Raw genomic sequence first — 18366 nt, 5'->3', positions numbered from 1 at the left:
TATAGGCTTTATTAAATGACAGTTTGCAGTTTGGGGGGAAAGTCAGTGCAGTGACTTCATGATCACATCACACACACATTAACATTGTACCCATGTCACAGCTGATTAATGATTTCATCAAAACATCGCTCAGCTCCGTGTCAAAGCGTCCAAATGTGGCGCCACACACGAGCAGCGAAGTGTATGTGGAAGGGCGACTTCACTACTTACCCTGCACTTATATGCCCTCTGTGTAATGGATACCAAGGCTTAAGTGGTAATGGTGCAATAAAAAAATATATACACGGAGAGAGAAGCAAGAGGAGAGACATGGAGAAAAGAGAAAATTAGGAGGGACAGGAAGATGAAGGAGGGGAAGGAGACACAGAGGCAAGGAGATGATAAAAAGACTTTGAGGAAGGAAGACAATAGAGAAGAGAGTTAAAGAGAGATAATGAGGACAAAAGAGAGATGATGAAAGAGAAACGAGGAAGATGGATGAAGCAAAAGAAGAACAAAGACCGGCAGGAAAGGGACAAATTGAGAACTGGGAGAGACGGAGAGAGAAAAGTGATAAGTGCAATAAAATGCTTCGAGACACAGAGACAGAGCGAGCCCTTTGTGATATCCATGTTTCTCTTCCAGAATGAAGCCTGTCCGTCTGAGTGTGTCCTGACAGACGGCCATGGTTTATATTCAGCTGCTTTATTGATCCCTCTTTCTCTTTCTCTTCTTTCCTTTTGTTTCCCTCAGTCTCCACCTCTCCTTCGCTCTCTTGTTCTCTCCACTGTCTGGCTATGAAAATGCTAAATGAGGAAAATCTACCTGTTAGCTCGTAGTGCATAATAAGCTATTTACATCCAATTGATCTATTCCAGGCCTTGCATTTTATTAAAGGGGACCTAGTATACTCATTTTCAGGTGTATATCAGTATGTGGTGTCTCTAATTTAAAGAGTCCTCTCCTGCTGATGTTCAGGTGTATATCAGTATGTAGTGACTCTACTTTAAAGAGTCCTCTCCTGCTGATGTTCAGGTGTATATCAGTATGTAGTGACTCTACTTTAAAGAGTCCTCTCCTGCTGATGTTCAGGTGTATATGAGTATGTAGTGTCTCTACTTTAAAGAGTCCTCTCCTGATGATGTTCAGGTGTATATCAGTATGTAGTGTCAATACTTTAAAGAGTCCTCTCCTGCTGATGTTCAGGTGTATATCAGCATGTAGTGTCTCTACTTTAAAGAGTCCTCTCCTGCTGATGTTCAGGTGTATATGAGTATGTAGTATCTCTACTTTAAAGAGTCCTCTCCTGCTGATGTTCAGGTGTATATCAGTATGTAGTGTCTCTACTTTAAAGAGTCCTCTCCTGCTGATGTTCAGGTGTATATCAGTATGTAGTGTCTCTACTTTAAAGAGTCCTCTCTTGTTGATGTTCAGGTGTATATCAGTATGTAGTGTCTCTACTTTAAAGAGTCCTCTCCTGCTGATGTTAAGGTGTATATCAGTATGTAGTGTCTCTACTTTAAAGAGTCCTCTCCTGCTGATGTTCAGGTGTATATCAGTATGTAGTGTCTCTACTTTAAAGAGTCCTCTCCTGCTGATGTTCAGGTGTATATCAGTATGTAGTGTCTCTACTTTAAAGAGTCCTCTCCTGCTGATGTCCAGGTGTATATCAGTATGTAGTGTCTCTACTTTAAAGAGTCCTCTCCTGTTGATGTTCAGGTGTATATCAGTATGTAGTATCTCTACTTTAAAGAGTCCTCTCCTGCTGATGTTCAGGTGTATATCAGTATGTAGTGTCTCTACTTTAAAGAGTCCTCTCATGCTGATGTTCAGGTGTATATCAGTATGTAGTGTCTCTACTTTAAAGAGTCCTCTCTCATGCTGATGTTCAGGTGTATATCAGCATGTAGTGTCTCTACTTTAAAGAGTCCTCTCCTGCTGATGTTCATGTGTATATCAGTATGTAGTGTCTCTACTTTAAAGAGTCCTCTCCTGCTGATGTCCAGGTGTATATCAGTATGTAGTGTCTCTACTTTAAAGAGTCCTCTCCTGCTGATGTTCAGGTGTATATCAGTATGTAGTGTCTCTACTTTAAAGAGTCCTCTCCTGCTGATGTTCAGGTGTATATCAGTATGTAGTGTCTCTACTTTAAAGAGTCCTCTCCTGCTGATGTTCAGGTGTATATCAGTATGTAGTGTCTCTACTTTAAAGAGTCCTCTCCTGCTGATGTTCAGGTGTATATCAGTATGTAGTGTCTCTACTTTAAAGAGTCCTCTCCTGCTGATGTTAAGGTGTATATCAGTATGTAGTGTCTCTACTTTAAAGAGTCCTCTCTTGTTGATGTTCAGGTGTATATCAGTATGTAGTGTCTCTACTTTAAAGAGTCCTCTCCTGCTGATGTTCAGGTGTATATCAGTATGTAGTGTCTCTACTTTAAAGAGTCCTCTCCTGCTGATGTTCAGGTGTATATCAGTATGTAGTGTCTCTACTTTAAAGAGTCCTCTCCTGCTGATGTTCAGGTGTATATCAGTATGTAGTGTCTCTACTTTAAAGAGTCCTCTCCTGCTGGTGTTCAGGTGTATATCAGTATGTAGTGTCTCTACTTTAAAGAGTCCTCTCCTGCTGATGTTCAGGTGTATATCAGCATGTAGTGTCTCTACTTTAAAGAGTCCTCTCCTGCTGATGTCCAGGTGTATATCAGTATGTAGTGTCTCTACTTTAAAGAGTCCTCTCCTGCTGATGTTCAGGTGTATATCAGTATGTAGTGTGCTGCAGCACCTCTTTTCACCCTCTGTCTGAAACCAGAGCCCAGTCTGTTCTGAGTGGTTAGCTGGGCGGCTGTGTTGTGATCAACCGCTTAGAGATGTCCCGCCCCTTAGCCTATCACGTACAATGTGTTGGAGCGCTAGCCAATAGAAGTGCAAATATTACATAGTGATCTCACTATCTTACAGAAGTAAACAAAGGAGTTCAATGGAGGCGTTTCAGGCAGGTGGTGTGGGAGAGACATTTAGGATTTTAACCTTTGCAGACCATTTACATGCACACAAACCTATATAACACACTAAGGGAAAACCAAAACAAGCATAACAGAGCCTCATTAAATACATTGTGGATACCAAATTTGCTCCCGTAGGCTACTGTGTTTAAGTCACTTTGGATAATAGCATCAGCTAAATAACATGGATGTATTGTAATTATCAGGAGCACAGTTGTACGGAACCTGGTGAGGGAGAAACACCTATTTTATGGTCAGAAAGTGTGTGTTAGCGTTGTTATGACATTAGCATTTTAGTTGTTTTGACTGAATGATCAGATATCAGTTTAAGTCCAATTGGGTTTCATTACGTGACTAGCGGAGACTGGCTTCACATCTAATAAAGTGTGTAGTGTCTTTCAATGGTTATTGGTACTAATCAAATGCTTATTAGGTATTGACACACCTTCTTGTTGTGTCTTGGGATAAAGTGTTTTGTAGATTTTATTGGTAAACAGCAGGATTTTCATACAAGCTTTCATTTCGCACATTACTTCATTTATTTTGAATGCTAATCTTACTACTGCTTCTTGACGATTGTGGAGACTCACAGTTTAAATCTCACTGCCAGCTTGAGCTAACTTCTACTACTTCAATGTTTTGTGAGTAGCTCTGCTATTTCTAATGTTGGAAATAGTGTCCATCAGCAAAAGGAGACATGCATAGCTGGGAGATGGAGGCCATCATGGCAAAGCTGCCAGGCTGTGATCTATCTTTGTGGTGAGGATGAAAACAGTCTCTAATGGCTGCTGAGCCCCCCCCCCCTCTGTAAAATGAAACCAAAGCTTGCCGTCTTACTCACTTCCTCTCTTTAAACTTTTAATATACTTTATTTCCATGTCTTTATTTCTTTAACAAACGAGTTAAATGCAACCCCATACGCTCTACATAAAAGTGAAATAAATCTAATAAGCAATCTAGACTGAGCTAATGATATGCTTGCAATCAAAGGATTAATTTAAATAATTCAAACACACTTGGAAAATCAATGTTAAAAGTATGTGGCTTAATATTTAATACGTGTCTTCCACATTAACGTTATTACATTCTTTATTTTCAGCTGTAAGAAGTTCCATCATAGATTTATGTGACAATGAAGTATCGATAGTAGTCATTTAGACATGGCGGGGAATCATCTGTAGCTGTGGAAATATATTTGACCAAATCATTGAATGCCCATGGTCACTATGACGTATCAACACATCATGTGACCAGGGAATGTGACAATGATGGAGTCTATGAAAGAGTTGCTATCAACAAATCTACTTCAATTAAGCTTTAGCTACGGCTTAGCGCAGATATACACAGGTTTTTGGAGAGACTTTTTTCCTGATTCGCTCAAAATAAAACCCACCATACAAGCTTTAAGAAAATTCCTGTTCAGATGCAAACACAATTAAAGTGCTGTCAAGACCAGTGGGTCACACACACACACACACACACACACACACACACACACACACACACACACACACACACACACACACACACACACACACACACACACCAGACACACACACACACACACACACACACACACACACACACACACACACACACACACACACACACACACACACACACACACACACAAATGGAAGGCATTAGCAAAGCAGCTGTGTTTTGGGAGTGCTGGATGTAGCATTGAGCTAACTCCTTAGCGAATGATAAGTCTGTTGCTCAATGTATTAAAAGAGTAACAGCATTTTTGTGTAGTTACAGTATGTAAAAAGTCCTGGGTAGAAATGCTATTATGCCATGTTCAAGGATGTCTTTATGCCACCATTGCACTATACAGTATTTTGCCTCATGACTGACGCCTAACCAAGGAGATAACAAGAAAAACCCAAAACGTTCTACATGTCAACACTATAAAGAGTTTTCAGAAAATCTTGACCCTAGTTTCAATGACCTTAAAGGCTTTTTTAGTGTAGTGGTCGTGTTAGTATTTTTTAAAGTACATTTGTTTGCTATCTTACTGAACATGAGAAGAGAAGAAGATATTGTCGACATCTTTGTGTGATAAGCAAGAGTCAGGACGTCGTTAGCCTAGCTTAGCTCACAGCAAAACGATGGGAAGAAGGGGAAAGTGCTAGCTAGGTGTCTTTCAAGGTTCAAAAATGCTTTATGCTTCATGCTAAGCTAGCCTAACAACGACTCATAACTACGCAGAGTGATATTCACCTTGATCGTCCCGAAAGGAGGAACTATTTGTATATGTTTTCTGTGGGACTGACACTAATGTTCTCTTTTGGTTCCCTTTCCTACCGTCTTTCGCTTCAACCCTCCTGTCCCCTAAATCCTTTATCATCTTCACTCTCCTTTGTCTCTCCCTTTCCCCTTCTGCCATCCATCTCTTACTCTCCATGTCTTCTTCCACTGGCCTCTCTGCTTCTCCATATTCACTTGAAATGGCTGCTTCAGTAAAGCATCACCTTGATGTTTCTATTAACGTTCAGCAGCCCTTGACTCCTCGGCATAACACACTGATGTGTTTGCTGCGAGTGTTACCAGCTAGTGAAGCTCGGCACTCGACTCAAACCATTTCAAGTGAATAGAGAAAAGGCTTCAAGGGTAGAATAATGCCTCTCAGTGGCCATATTGGAAAGGCTTGACCTTTTGGTCAGCAGTGGGTGCTTACTGCTGATTGTGTTTCTGAAATGTATGTCTCAAAAGATGCCAACAGATATAGTGGTTTCTGTGTCTATATACGGATAATTTCACCACTTATTTAGCCTGTTTTAACACTTGTGAAGCGATGAACTGGCGCCTGCATCTCAGGGACTCTGCGTCAGGTGTATTTCTTGTGAAAATCAAAAGGCTGGAGGGGCTTCGATTCTCCAAAAGGACCAAGTAATGAACTGATACTTGTAGAGGTGTCCACTGAAATTCACTGTGTGCCGCATGTGTAATAATAAAAAAGGATATACAAGTCACGGTCAATGAGGATTACATGCACAAACAGACCTTTTTAATAGGGCTTTGCCAAAGACTTCAAAAGCTTAATTTATGACTTTGACATTTGAAACCTAGAGGATTTCTAACCAGTTGTAGATAAAGAATAATATTTGTAGTATTAGATTCCAGTGGTGATAACATCATATTGTTCCCAGTGGTGGAACGTCATAAAATCATATTATTATAGGTCAAACTACCCAGCAAGTAATTCATATAAATGCCACCTTTCACCATTGAAGTGATGAACACACTAATGCATCAATAATTATATATCTTTCTCAAATGGCTCGCCCTGCATGATAAGTCATTTTTCTTATTGTGTTTAAATTATGTTGCTCATGTTTACTTTCTCTGTAACAGTACGTTTTGTTAGGGTATAACATCTGAGTAGGATATATGATTGTCTCTGATTTGTGTGATCCAAATATTTCCAATATCTTAAGAGCGTTTGATAAATATAAATAGATGCAATTATTTCCAATATTACAACATACTTTTTAAAATAAAATATTCTGCTTTAGTTCTTATTTTTTGGCATGAAGACCCTCGAAAGCAAAATGTTCGCTGCTGAAGAAAGCGTTTTTCTCACAAAGGAAGGCAGGTCCTCTAGAAGCAATGTAACAGCACCATCAATTATATTTTTATAACCACAATAACAAAAGGGGTTTTTAGGGTCATGCGGTCATAACATGTGGTGGCAGACATTTAAATCTTTGGTGCAGGCTTAATCCTTAACTATATAGATATTGAACTGAACGTAATATATTATTGTTTCTGAAGAAATCAGTAGCATTGTGCACGTTTAATATTATTATTTTCATTATAATGATATTGCTGAGGGTGGTTTTGATGATGACAGATGGACTGATGGAGATGATAATGATCACAAATGGATGATTGCGATGTTGATCATTACAATTATGAAAGTGATGGTCCTAGATGGTGTTAAAAGTGATATTGAATATTATGATATGATTGCCAGGTATTGACATACCTGCCAACCTTGAGACCTAAGAAATCGGAAGCATTTCAAAACCACCGCGGGGGGGCTAGTGCATCGCCAGAGCTGTATTAGATTAACATTAACATGCTTATTGTAGTTGCGGCCTGTAGCACCATCCTTGATGGAGCAAATGTGTGGGCTGGACCTGTACCAGGAAAGGAGTGAGAGCAGAGGGTAGAGTTGTCGATTCTTGTTCTGTTTTCTGTGACAATCTTCCTCACCCTCTCAGACTTTCAGTTGCGCGCGGCGCGCTGCTAAAGAGACGTGTTACCATGGAAACCAAACAATAGTGTAGCTGTATTAAAGTCCGAGTGGAAACAGTCCTGAGTAAATCTGATTTTGTCAGAAATCGGGAGAAATGCGGGAGAAATATGACCCCGGGAGGAAACCGGGAGAGGGCAATAATATCGGGAGTCTCCCGCGAAAATCGGGAGGGTTGGCAAGTATGAGCATTATGGTTTCAAGACTGATTTTGATGGTGATGAAGATTTAGTTTGTGGACACTTATGGTAATACGATGAGGATTGTGACGAGATGACCTAACCCTAACCCTTTGACTGGGTGATAAACAGGCTAGAAATAACGATGATAACGATGGTGATGATTTCTAAGATGGCCATAGCAACGGTTTTGTAATAAGGATAATCACATTGGAGATTATTAAAATGGACTGGGATTAGGAGCACAAATTAAAGTATTACTGATGAAGATATTAAATAAACAGTTGTGTGAACTGGGTTTATTATTTAGCGTTCTAAGCTTGAGCACTTTAGATCCACCTGGAGTAAATCCACAAGCTACCCTGCAGTATACAAAGTCATTCAAACTAGCTGCACCTTTACCAGCTTTAAGAACACTTTAATGATCAATCATTATAAAACATATCATATATATTATTCTGAAATGGACCAATCTGCACAATGACTACTTTTACTGTCGCTACTTTCACTATATTTTGATGAGAATACTTTTCTACTTTTACTTGAGGAACATTTTGAATGCAGGACTTTTACTGTAACAGAGTATTCCTACACTCTGGTACTTCTACTTTTACTCAAGTGCAAGATCTGAGTACTTCTACTTTTACTTAAGTACAAGATCTGAGTGCTTCTCCCATCTCTTGATAGCTATAATCATGATAAATGTCCCCTCTTTGGGACTAAAACAGGTCTTCTGATTCTGGTTAAACGTTGTGCCGACGATGCTCATGTGATAACATAGTGATACAGATGATGATGTAACAATGGCTGAGATCGTGGCTTTAATGACTGTGATGGTAAACAGACAGCTGACTCACACAGTGGTCCAGAGATCATTTCTGCTGATGGTGTTTGCAGTTAGAGACGCATTTAGCAACACACTGATGTGTAGCAGAGAGCTGATGAAAGACAGAGAAACCCTGCGTTATTGATCCCATTGATTCAGCCCTTACCTTTAAAGAACAGCCGCCCCTCCCCCCTCCTCTCTCACACCTCCCCTCCTCAAACCGGTAAAGCCATTTTGAATAATATGATTGCGTATTTGATCCTCACTGTAACCTGGAGCAGAGGTAGAGCCTGATTGAATCAGTCGAGCGTGCACCTCCCCTTTCACTGTGTTTGTGTAGGTGGGCCGTTTTGATTGCTCCCTTTTTACCTGGAAATGTGTCGGCACTTTTTTTTTTTTTTTTGTCGGGGGTGAAGTGCTGCTCAGCTGCTTTTAATCGAGCTACAGTAAGCGGAAAAGAGAGCGACAGAGAGGGAAAGGTGTACGTTTGAAGAAGAAAAAAGTCATATTTAATACTATATTTGTCAACTTATTTCAAAAACAATAAGACCAATACTTCCTTCCTACATTTCACTACGAATTGTTTTAATATTAATACTTATACTCCACTATATCTTGTAATATATGTTATATATCGTAGTACATCTGCACATTTAATTTTATTTTATATTTCATTACACAATCTTACTTTAAATTGTTATGTTTATGTAAATATATGTTTTTTATTGATCTGTTATTGCACATTTTAACTCTCATTTCTTATGTTTTATATAATTGTTTTTATCATATTTGAACTTTTTATTGCACATTTAAAATAATTGTTTTAATATTAGTTATTTATTTGATCTATTAGACATTTATTTTATTTTATTATGTTTGTATGTATTTCTTTATTGTATTTTATTTGATCTTTTATTGCACATTTGGAAATATTCCGGATGAAACATTTAATTGAATTTTTAGGCAGATATCATAAATAAGAAGCAGTGATTCTCAATAAAAGTCAAACTGAACATTTCCGTAACAGGCCTATATGTATAAATATAAATCACGGGAACACACAGATGAAGCCAGCAAAGTGAAAATGAAATTTTTATAATACTAAAAGCACTGAATTGATGATTTCAGAATCAAATAAATTCAGAGTATCGGTTTTGAAATGTTCCTAATCGTACAAAATGTATTCCAGCAATGTGACCTGGGGGCCACTGCAGTCACTACAGTGTTTAGTATGCATGCACGAGATATGCATTGGAATAATATTGAAAAGTAAAAACTTGTATACTCTTTTCTGTCAGGTGGAAGTACCTCCAGTTACTCACAGCTACCAGAGCTTCATGATGATCAACACAAGGCCAGTCAGGAAATGCCAGGTGCAAAACAAACACTACAAAAGTGCACAGAAAAATCATAAATGCTAATATTCATACCTGTAGATTTAATTATGCAATTCTAGAAATTATATTTTGTATGTGTTTTTGTATATAGCATGTGTAGATATTATAAAAATAGATGCATAGATATATTTTGACTTGACAACGACAAAATTGTGATTATAATGAATTGTTAAATAACTATAATTGTTGCATTTTTATGAAGTAGCTTTTTGTACATTTCTAATATGTCTCATCCTTTACCATTCCACTCCATTCTTACATCTCAATGAAATCCTTTGTGTTGTCATTAGTTTAGTTTTATGTCAGTAATATCCATATCTATTATTAATATGGAGGGTTTTATTCCTGCTCTTATAACTAAAGGTGTACATTGGACAACATGTCAAAAACACTTTAAAGGGGACCTATCATGCAAAATGCACTTTTTGATATACATAAAGATGTGTCCCCGGTGTGTCGGGGAACTCACGCAGCGTCAGAAAGTAAAACCCTCTCTTTTTTCCTTTGTACCCACATCTTTTAAAAACGGTGGTACAACGAGCGGATACAGATTTGCTGCCGATATGACGTCAAATCGGCGGCGGATCCACAGAAAGTTACTATCAGAAACAATGCCTGACGTGTTTTGGACGTAATCTCGTCTTTGTTTAGATTAGCAAGCCTCGCTAACACTCAGAGCTAACCTGTACTGGAGAGCACATGTGTTTAAAAAGCAGGAAATATAAAAAGGAACTCACCTTGTGATAAACCCGCAAGAGAAAAAACATTTGGACTCCATACTGTTTCAGAAATAATCCTTGATGTGGTTTAGAACAGGATGGCGTTTTATCACAGCAGAATTTAACTTAATCTCCAGTAGAATTCTGATCAGGCATTAGCTCCGCCTCCTCTTTTTTTTTTTTTTTTTCAAGCTAAGGACCCAAAATCCGCGTTTCTCTAACAGGGCTGCAAAAGAGGGGTATGAGCAGTATGAGGCATTGGGTGAACTGTTTGGTATTTTAAGCAACAAACTTCACAGACATGTTTTGTATAGGTATGGCCCTACAATATATGTTTGAAATATAGCATGATAGGTCCACTTTAAGTTTCACAATAAAAGCCTCGTGTATGGATTGCTTTGGCACCACCTGGATGACTGAGCAGTATAGAGAACATGGTGTTAGTAGTAGCATACAGAGTTTTATAAGGACAATAACATGAGAAAAGCCAGTTTCTTCATTCCTCTACATCAAATGGCAGGTGCAGTAGGCTTTGGGGTAGGAGTGTTTGTGACACTGTTGCTTTTATGTTCTTCCTTGTTTAAAATATTTAAGTTACGAAGAGAAAAGAGGTCAAGAATTGTGATATTTGTTCACCTCACAATCTGATGTTTTAATAGGAAGGTCTAACGTTACTAGTTTAGAATAAGTTTAACACAGTTTTTGGCTCATAATTATCCATATACTAAAAACCGTCTGTTCTATACTTCTACTTATTAATAATAAGTTGAACAGTATTTTAAATCCAGTAGCATAAATGACGGTGATACAACTAATACTATTATTAATAATACATAATAATACTTATACTAATTATAATTATAATAATACTAGCAATAATTATAATATTTAATAAAAATAACACAAAAAATTAAAAAAATAATAATAGGGACAAACTGAGATCAAATTGAAAATATTCAAAGGTACAATAACGATAACGACGTTTCTAAAAAAAAAAAATGTTGCTACCATCAAAACACGTGCTCTGGCTTTCATTCATTTGAAAGAAAAAGCAGATTCTCATGCTTTCCTTATTATTATTATTATTATTAACAAGTCAGCATCATTTCCATTTGATCATGTCTTTCATTAACAATTGGTGGTCATTTTTAACGTGTACTGTAAACACACACACACACACACACACACACACACACACACACACACACACACACACACACACACACACACACACACACACACACACACATGTTGTCCCCATAAGGGAGGCGAGTCCCCACACGTGACTGTGTAAACAGATTTAGGTCCCCACAAGTATAGTAATGCTGGGCCACACACACACACACACACACACACACACACACACACACACACACACACACCATGTTGTCCCCATAAGGGAGGCGAGTCCCCACACGTGACTGTGTAAACAGATTTAGGTCCCCACAAGTATAGTAATGCTGGGCCACACACACACACACACACACACACACACACACACACACACACACACACACACACACACACACACACACACACACACACACACACACCAGACACACACACAGTGAATATATGTTTTGAACTGAGTGTGTTTGTAGCGTCTCATATTCATGGATCAATAGTACCACCTGTCAGCGACACACTGAATTACAGTTCCTGACAGAGAATATTCTGTGTAACATTTCAGCCGTTTACCGTGAGCTCAGAAGAAGAAGAGCCACCTTTATAAGATCAACAGGGACATTTAAACTTCAGTCATACTACAATGCTAAATTAAACACGAACGTCAGAAGACCCTCAAAGCAGGTCATGAACGTGCGTTTCTCTGCACTCAGAGTAAAGGTCATGGTTTATGAAATGTACTTCAGAATTCGAAAATCTCTAATTTCTTTACCCCACAAAGTGTTGGGTTTACAAGTTACACACACAAGCTCATATAACTTTATCACTGTGATTAAAAAAAAAATCAAGACATGTCCGGCTGAATCTGTGTCTAAAATGATGCTCAAGATATGTAGAATATTACTATTGGATGAAGTGGTGTAGCCAATAGAAACAACTCTGTGGTTTGAATGTTTTACTCAGTGTAAATATCATAAATGTGTATTGATTAAAGATACCCAGGCATTCACCACGAGACAAAGACAGAGAGCAGCTGGGAAGCAAAAAGCTGCCATCTTTCATTTGCATCTGTCGTCAGGTCTCTAAACGCTGTGTGAGCAGAGGGGAGACTGGGGAAGGGGAGGTGTGTGTGTGTGTGTGTGTGTGTGTGTCTGTCTGTCTGTCTGTCTGTCTGTCTGTCTGTCTGTCTGTCTGTCTGTCTGTCTGTCTGTCTGTCTGTCTGTCTGTCTGTCTGTCTGTCTGTCTGTCTGTCTGTCTGTCTGTCTGTCTGTCTGTCTGTCTGTCTGTCTGTCTGTCTGTCTGTCTGTCTGTCTGTCTGTCTGTCTGTCTGTCTGTCTGTGTGTGTGTGTGTGTGTGTGTGTGTGTGTGTGTGTGTGTGTGTGTGTGTGTGTGTGTGTGTGTGTGTGTGTGTACAACGGGGATAGTTATTAACTGATGATTTGGTTCTGACTTGTGCGTACTTAATTCAGAGAGGTAATCAAGTCTCGTTAAGTGACTGACTGACAGACATCAGCAGACACATTATAAGATGTTCTATTAATATTATTGCTATTATAACATATCACTAAATGACAGCGTAGGGAGACGAACTAAACCTCTGGGTTCTGTTTCACATGCTGCTATATACTCTTTCAAAATGTACTGTTGTTCGAATAACAAAACAAACCACATTAACACTTTTATTTTCTGTCTCTTCTTCCCATCAACCCACCTCCTTTCCTCCAATTCCCTCCATCATTATCTACCTTTCCCCCCCCGATCCTCGCAGCGTGCAAACGGAAGGAGCAGGAGAACGCTAAGGACCGCAACAACACGCCAAAGAAGTCGCGGCTGGTCTTCACCGACCTGCAGCGGCGCACCCTGCTGGCCATCTTCAAGGAGAACAAGCGGCCGTCCAAGGAGATGCAGCTCACCATCTCGCAGCAGCTGGGCCTTGAACTCACCACCGTCAGCAACTTCTTCATGAACGCCCGCCGCCGGAGCCTGGACAAATGGACAGATGACGGAGTCAGTCCTGGAGGCCAATCTTCGGCGTCCAGCACTTGTACCAAAGCGTGATAGTAGATAAGTGGAGAGGGGAGGAAAACCAAAGTGACAGGGAGAGTTCTCGGGTGGGTTTGGGAGGGATGGAGAGGGGTCGAGGGCGAGGGGAAACTCGTCCGGTCGAAAACCAAACTTTTTACAATTGTTTTTGTTTGTTTGTCTGTTTTACTTTTGACGAGAGTGACAAACTGAGAGAGGGGCTGCTCACTGCGATGAAATTGTTTGTAGCCTAACCGCCTTTTTGCAAATCCATCGTGAATCCATAAAGAAGCTGAAGGGTAAACACACCTCTAAAACATAAGAAACCTCAATGGGTTAAGAAGAACTCATAAATCATATTCTTTCACTGCGGATGTCTCCTTTAGGACAAAGAGCTGACACACTAGCCCAAATACCAAAGACTAGAAGACGATATTTGTTTTCTAATATGCAATATATAAGCTAGGAACAAACCAAACGATCAAGAAAACCAATGAAAGCTTTATGAAAAATTCTCTGTGGAGAATTTTGTGGTATTTAAAGCTTAAAATGTCCCACAATTGCATCTTTTAAGGGTGAAGTTGAAGACTTTCAAATTCAAAATGTTGGATTTCAGAGATTGCAAAGTCACATTTTGGACTGTTGATTCAACCTACTTTTTTTATTTAACCAAACCAAAGATCAATGAGGCGTTTTTTTTATAGGAAAATATGATGACAGAAACATTTAGAACAACTCACTGGCTTGGAAAGTGTGATTTGTAGCTCACTGGAAAAGCTAATTAATGTTGCAATCTCTGATTTGAAGCAAACAATCACTAACAGAGAAAACTAAGTCTGTTTCCCCCTAAAATCAGATTTCAACAATTGGTTTCCAAAATGTTCCTTTATCCATTTGAAGTGGAAATGTGTTCTGTAAGTTGATCTCTAGGACATAACAACACGACCAACTTTATTCATAATGAGATTTCTGTCTTGTTCTGGACTAATCTCTTCAATTTTGCCAAAAAAAGAGCATGATTGAACTCTTTAAAGGGGGCAGTGATCACTCTTAAAGTTAAGAAATGGCTAATATGCAAGCACAAACACCTACAGACACACAAACATGTAGAATTACAAGCTTTCCCTTTTAGCATACCTGGCGTTCAGTGGAATATTACTGTACTATATATGAATATATACAACGTATGTGAGCACAATCTTGAAGCACATTTTCTTTGCAATAGAACCGGGGCTCTATGCCAAGTGGTCTTCACGTCTTAGAAAAACTCAGGATACCATTTTTTCTAAACAGTGGCTGAAATCCACTTGGCATCTGACGTTACACACCGCAATGTACACATGTACACACACACGTAGACATGCAAACACACAACTTTAAAGAGTCATTTCCCAAATGTTTCCCAGAATTCCCATACTGACCAAAACATCAGTCAGCTATACCAAAGCTAACCAAAGTTTACCCTGGCTTCACCAACCCATCATTCATTCATCAGGGCAGCGGTTTCCACCTAGCATCTTAGCATCAATTAGCATAAAAAACGCTAAATGGTGCTGGGATAACAACAGCTATAACTTACGTAACTAACTTATCCTATGTTTAATCAAAAGAGTGCTGAGCTTCAAGAACTCCAGCAGAAGCCAGAGCACAAAACAAGAGATAGCTTAACACTTAAGGCCTAGGTATGCTTCAACCACGTCGTCCGACTACATCTCAAACCTAAACTCTTAATACCCGTTCCCAAAGGCCACATTTGCCCCATCAAATAGAGGGCAATTAATGATACAAATGGCGACAATCTATCCTGGAAGGCGTTCAGGGTGTTGGAAAACACATAAAAAGTGACCGAGGTAGTTATGTGAAGAATGTACAAAAATGACAGAGCTTGAGAGAGAAGTTCAAACTCCGCCAACAGTCACAACCCTGCACACCCGGCCAATCTCTCTGTAAGATGGGGGTGATATTTGGATTGTTTGTTTTGGAAAATTCATAAATTGTTGGACAAAGCACGAGCTTATTCCAATGTAGGAAGACTATTCGTTTGAAGTATACCGTCCTTTCCCGTCTAGTTTTGAACTAATATGATCAAAAACCTAAAATCTTACCTCACTCAAAGCTATTTGAAGATTGACACAATCTTCCAGTGTCCAAAATGTGTCGTTAATTTACACATTTTAGATCGTCGTCGCTTAAGAAGTGCTTGGTTGAAACTTGCTGTCGGATTGACCTTTTGATGTAAATCCAGCTATAGATCTAAGATGCTTTTTGGAAGCCTTTAGCTGCCATAACATGTACCAAAGAAACCAACCACTAACTCTTCAAACCATCACAGAACCATCAGTAGAACCAGTAAACCGTCTGAACCCGCGGAGGACGAACTGTCCGGGCGAATCAGGGCCTTTGTAATAATTAAAGAGGACAATCTAAAGACGATGCCTGGCAGGTCCGTCTCTTCTGAGGGTCAGCGGGCTGGCACACGGGAGGACAGCTATTTACGCTGCAAACACTAATAAAGTCATATATTCAGACTTCAAATTTTGTAAATTCAAGATGAGATTATGGAACTTTTTCCATTTGTAAATGTTTCTTTTATCAGGCGTGGTAAAACGTAGCACTCAACAGTTGTTTTTGACTAATCTTTGTTAAAAAAAAATGTGAGATTAAACTCAAGATGGAATTTGTTTGCAGCGTAATAGAGTTGGATGTTTGGTGGGACGGTTGGATTGAGACACGCAGACATGTTTTCTATGTCTGTCTCTGTCTGTCCAAACAAACTTCACCAAGCTACCATCGCCCCCCAAATCCATTTTGCTTTGATACGTCACTGTACAGCCTTTACACATGATGTAAATACCAACTTACCCAAGAAACCTCAAACGCCACCACCTGCTATTCCATTTTAACAGCCTTTACCATCCACAATCACCTCATCAATCATCACTCACTCAAGCTATCGAACCAAAAATAGAAGCAAAACCAAAGGAAAGGCGTCAGTCAGCAGCCCCATCTCCGTAGAAACCCAGGCTTGTCCCGGCCTGGATAGAGAACGATTTAAAAATAAGAACATGGACACTTGAGACTTTTTCTATTTATTGACGAATCGAAACCAAACCTTTTTCTGCACCTAACTGTTCCAACAAACGGAAAAACTAACTGAAGATGGAAGAGAATTATTACCAAAAAAAGGATAAAAAAAAAAGAAAAAAAAGAGTGGATGTCGAGGGTGTCGACGAGAAGGAGGAAAGACGAAAGGATGACATCATGGGATCGGAGTAGTAGCTTTGTTCTGCCTGATGTCGTGTCAGGCCATCTTTAAGGGGAAGCAAGTTGGGGACTGAAAGGGTAAAACCACACGGGTCGGAGGGAAGGAACCAATGGATGATGCCGTTGACCACTTCCTCCCTCCAACCCCCAAACAAGGCAGAACATTAATGTGTCCCTCACGGTTGAAGAGTGTCTTTAACGTGTGCCTATGCAGTTTTTCAAAGTAAAAAATGGTTAAAAGAACAACAGAAACCTCATCAGCTAACAAACCAAAGATTCACCGTTAAACCCAGTCGCAGTCCTCCTCCCCCTGAAAGAGAACACCTGGACTTTGAATTCACTAATCTGTTGCACTTCCTGGGTTAGCATGTAGGCTAATCAAGCGTGTTTATTCTGTATCTCTTAAGCCAGTAGCATTTCTTTCACCCTTCTACGTAGAATGTTATTCAGAATCCTCAATCACAGTTTCTATCAGGATAGCTAGACCTCAAAGCTAAATTGAATACATCTGGTATTTTGATTGGTCATTCCTCCAGCATGGCGTCAACACATGGCAAAACAAGTCTGAATGTTTCTCGGAAAAGAGATGTTGCTGTTTGTGTGTTTTCTATAGTTTTTTTTCCAACACAAGTCATTACCTGCTCCACAGGACAAAGTCTACCTCCAACAATCTCCAGCAGTAGAAACAAAAGCTGCCAGACAACAGCACAGGGACGGTTTATTTCCCCCTCCTGTTTCACGTCCATACAGTTTGAATTTGAAACAAACAATCTGCATTGAGGTGCAATATCAACTAGTTGTTGAGTGTTCCTCAAATGCTTCCATCTTCCATTTTGCTTCCACCCAGGCTAGGGGATAGACGTATTTTCCATTTCAAGATGGCTGTTGTCCGGCACCTTCCTACTGCGGAGAGAGTGACAATGTAATGCTATGTAAAACGTACAGTGCATACCAAAGATTATCTGCTGTACAAACAGTAGCACACTCACACCTTTACTTTTCTCCATACGCATTTAAGAGTGGATCTTTTCTCGAGTTTCACCAATGTTTTAACATAAAGTCACTCACAGTGTTGCCTCTGACCTTTACGTTTTCAACCCAAACCTAGTAGAAACCAGCTGAGGCGGAAATACTCAGGTTGTTTTTGAAGATATGGACCGTTTAGCAATTCCAATCAAAGTAGAAATACAATTATTAAGTGTAAAACTCTGAGTTTCACCTCGGTATCGTATAGAAACCCGGCTTCCTGAGATATGGTGAACATATTATTAATTGTAAACAACGTTTTAAAATCAAACAAGTAGTACAAGACCAAAAATAATGGGCTTAGGACAATCCAAAATTCTTCTTATGTGAGTTTTGGGGCAAAAAAAACCTGCTGGCTAGGGTGGAAACGTTTCCAAGGTGGGGGTGCACATTTTTTCTAAAACAGTCTATCATTACGCCACAGTTTGCCCACACTGCCATGCTGGAGGAGGAGCCTCACAGAGACAGTACTATCAGTCCATAGATAACAAACCCACATTAGCTTGTTCTTTCTGGGGGAGGACCCATGCTGCTGCTCGATATACACAACAATAAATGAAACAAAACCAA

At 39.5% G+C, this 18366-nt stretch overlaps 1 protein-coding gene across 1 annotated transcript in view; it reads left to right on the top strand.

Annotated features, from left to right (window-relative positions):
• The window catches only part of onecut2 (one cut homeobox 2), a 36634-nt gene extending 23052 nt beyond the window's left edge, over positions 1-13582 (top strand). The window contains exons 2-3 of the mRNA XM_079694985.1: positions 9542-9616; positions 13253-13582. Of these exons, the coding sequence (XP_079551111.1) occupies positions 9542-9616; positions 13253-13542 (365 nt within the window). The 3' untranslated portion in view covers positions 13543-13582. The remainder of the gene's footprint in view (positions 1-9541; positions 9617-13252) is intronic.
• Positions 13583-18366: the final 4784 nt, after the last annotated feature.

Source organism: Notothenia rossii (assembly GCF_949606895.1).
Source record: "Notothenia rossii genome assembly, contig: scaffold_131, whole genome shotgun sequence".
NCBI lineage: Eukaryota > Metazoa > Chordata > Actinopteri > Perciformes > Nototheniidae > Notothenia > Notothenia rossii.
The sequence above is the reverse complement of the archived record's forward strand: the minus strand, read 5'-3'. Positions and strand labels throughout refer to the sequence as shown.